Below are 2500 nucleotides of genomic sequence, written 5' to 3' on the forward strand. Positions count from 1 at the left end.
GTGCCTTCTGATGTGGCCGAAATATCGGGTTATCCTCTTTCTAATAGTTGAAATGATCGTTGTTGATGTTATTCCTAAAGTTTGGAGTACTTGATGATTTGTTTTCTTTTCCTTCCAGGATACCCTTGCAATTCTTCTATAGGTCCACATCTCAAATGCTCTGAGTTTCTTTTCTAGTGTCTTTGTCAGAAACCATGTTTCACATCCATAAAGTAGTGTTAACCAAATGTAGCATTTTGCCAGACGTGTTTTTGTGGTAAGTGATAGGTCGTGGGATGTGATTAGGGAATGTATTTTTGAAAATTTACTCTTGGCCAATGCAATTCGTCTGATGATTTCTGCATCGCATTTTCCATCTTCTGTCATTGCACAGGTTTGTGAGTTGTTCTTCACCAAAGTTTCCAAGTGCTTGTAGGGCTTCTGTTGAGATGTTGTCCACACCAATGGCTTTTCCTTTGTTCATTTGCTTCAAGGCCTCTTTAACTTCAGAGTTGATGATTGCTGGCCCTTGAAAGACGTCTGTGATTGGGTTGTCTGGTCTATTGTCTTTAAAAAGGTCTTCCACATATTCTTTCCATCGTTCTATGATTTTTTCATTTTCAAACATAATATTTCCGTCTTTGCTTTTGATGCATCCGCTAGTTGCTGTTGGTTTGGACCTCAGAACCTAGGACATCTGTATGTCCCAGAACCTACGACTTATTCTGTAAGTCCCAGAACCCAGGAATCTGTATGTCACAGACCCAGAACCTGCGACATCTGTATGTCCGAAAACCTGCGACTTCTGTATGTCCCAGAACCTGAGACTTCTATATGTCCCAGAACCTACGACTTCTGTATGTCCCAGATCCTACGACTTCTGTATTTCCCTGATCCTACGACTTCTGTATGTCCCAGACACAGAACCTGCGACATCTGTATGTCCGAAAACCTGCGACTTCTGTCTGTCCCAGAACATGAGATTTCTATATTCTATATGTCCCAGAACCTGAGACTTTTGTATGTCCAAGAACCTGCGACTTCAGGAAATCTCATGTTTGAAAGGTTTTGACAAAATGATAGTCATTTTTATCGATTGATATTTGAAGGAGGAGTTTTCTGGCCAAAATATTAGATACGTGTTTTTATTGTTCATAGTGCGCCAGTGCAATTTCATCCGATACAATAGCAGCTTGACAGCGTGAATCATCAAAATAAACAATGAAATAGTGCAAGGAGAACAGGGGGAAATACCTAAGGGGAAGGATTTCTTCTGGGATGTCATTCGGATGTGTTGGATAATGGGGATCTTACTGTCGTTCTTGGCGATGAAGTCTAGGGCAGACATGATACAGAAGAATAACACCTGCCATGCTCCGTAGATGATGATAATGATGAGACCAGTCTCTCCGTCTGTCTGGGCTTTGGGTAGATACAGTCCTATCGCGATGGTGATGGCTAGGGGAATAGGGAATATTACGATTGATTGTTGAGATATTTTGTTGACAAGATGATGATGATGATGATGATGATAATGATGATGATGATGATGATGATGATGATGATGATGATGATGATGATGATGATGATGATGATGGAGATGTTGATAAAGATGATTATGGTTATCATGAGACCGGTCTTTCCGTTTGGCTAGGGAAATTTTGTAAAGCGCTTTGAGCACGTTTAGTGGATATTGCGCTATATAAAATCTCAAGTGTATAAGTGTGTGTGTGTGTGTGTGTGTGTGTGTGTGTGTGTTTGTGTATGAGTATGTGTTTGTGCGGGAGGGAGAGGGAAGTTTATTTTCCGCATAATACTTTCGTACCTGACAATATGTGTGCCGACGACCCGACAAGGAAATGGGCCCAGTTGAAAAGGGGTCTTTGTGGATGATCAGGGCCACATCTGAGAAGGGACATGAATGGCTGAAATATAGATAGAATGAAGTTGACGTCACTCGGGTCTTTGTTATTGTTTTTTGCCATCAAAGTTTATGAGTAATTCTCACTTCATTGTATTATCCAGACTATAAAAGTTCATGGTTACACATAGCTTTGTATGTTGGTCCGTTATACGTCCCGATGGCAATGTTGTGAGCTTCTTAGCCAAGCGCATACTATCTATACACAGGACGTAAAACATAATATAATATGAGGGGTGGGGGAGGGCTTGGTATAGTGATAGACACAAATATATTAATGTGTAACATTCTGATTTTAAATACAACATAATTTATATAGCCAACCTTTGCCGTTTCACTGATACACTGGAGTCGCGATAGCTCAGAGGTTAACTTGCGTTAACAAAAATAGAGCATTAATATAGAACTATATCCACTTAAGGTGCTCAAAGCGCTTTACAAGGGAACACGTAACGTGTAGAACGAGACATGACGCTTAGCGTAAAATCTCGACAGCATTCGGAGCCGATACCTCAATACTGATCCTTTTGTTTGTGCGGCTATGTTGTTTTGTGGGATGACAGTCGCTGTCGGATCGGAAGGTCATGGGTTCGAGCCTCG

At 41.0% G+C, this 2500-nt stretch overlaps 1 protein-coding gene across 5 annotated transcripts in view; it reads right to left on the bottom strand.

Moving 5' to 3' along the window:
- Nucleotides 1–2500, bottom strand: part of LOC144965030 (uncharacterized) — a 53723-nt gene that overhangs the window by 10210 nt on the left and 41013 nt on the right. For 4 of the 5 annotated variants that reach the window (XM_078899894.1, XM_078899896.1, XM_078899895.1 and 1 more), the window contains exons 17-18: nt 1805–1904; nt 1234–1437 (exon numbers count right to left, since the gene is read on the bottom strand). In XM_078899894.1, coding sequence (XP_078756020.1) covers nt 1234–1437; nt 1805–1904 — 304 coding nt within the window. The remainder of the gene's footprint in view (nt 1–1233; nt 1438–1804; nt 1905–2500) is intronic. The other variant, XM_078899897.1, reaches the window with a different exon arrangement.

Source organism: Berghia stephanieae, chromosome 2 (genome assembly GCF_034508935.2).
Source record: "Berghia stephanieae isolate SIO BIC M18660-M18661 chromosome 2, UCSD_Bste_1.3, whole genome shotgun sequence".
Lineage (NCBI taxonomy): Eukaryota > Metazoa > Mollusca > Gastropoda > Nudibranchia > Aeolidiidae > Berghia > Berghia stephanieae.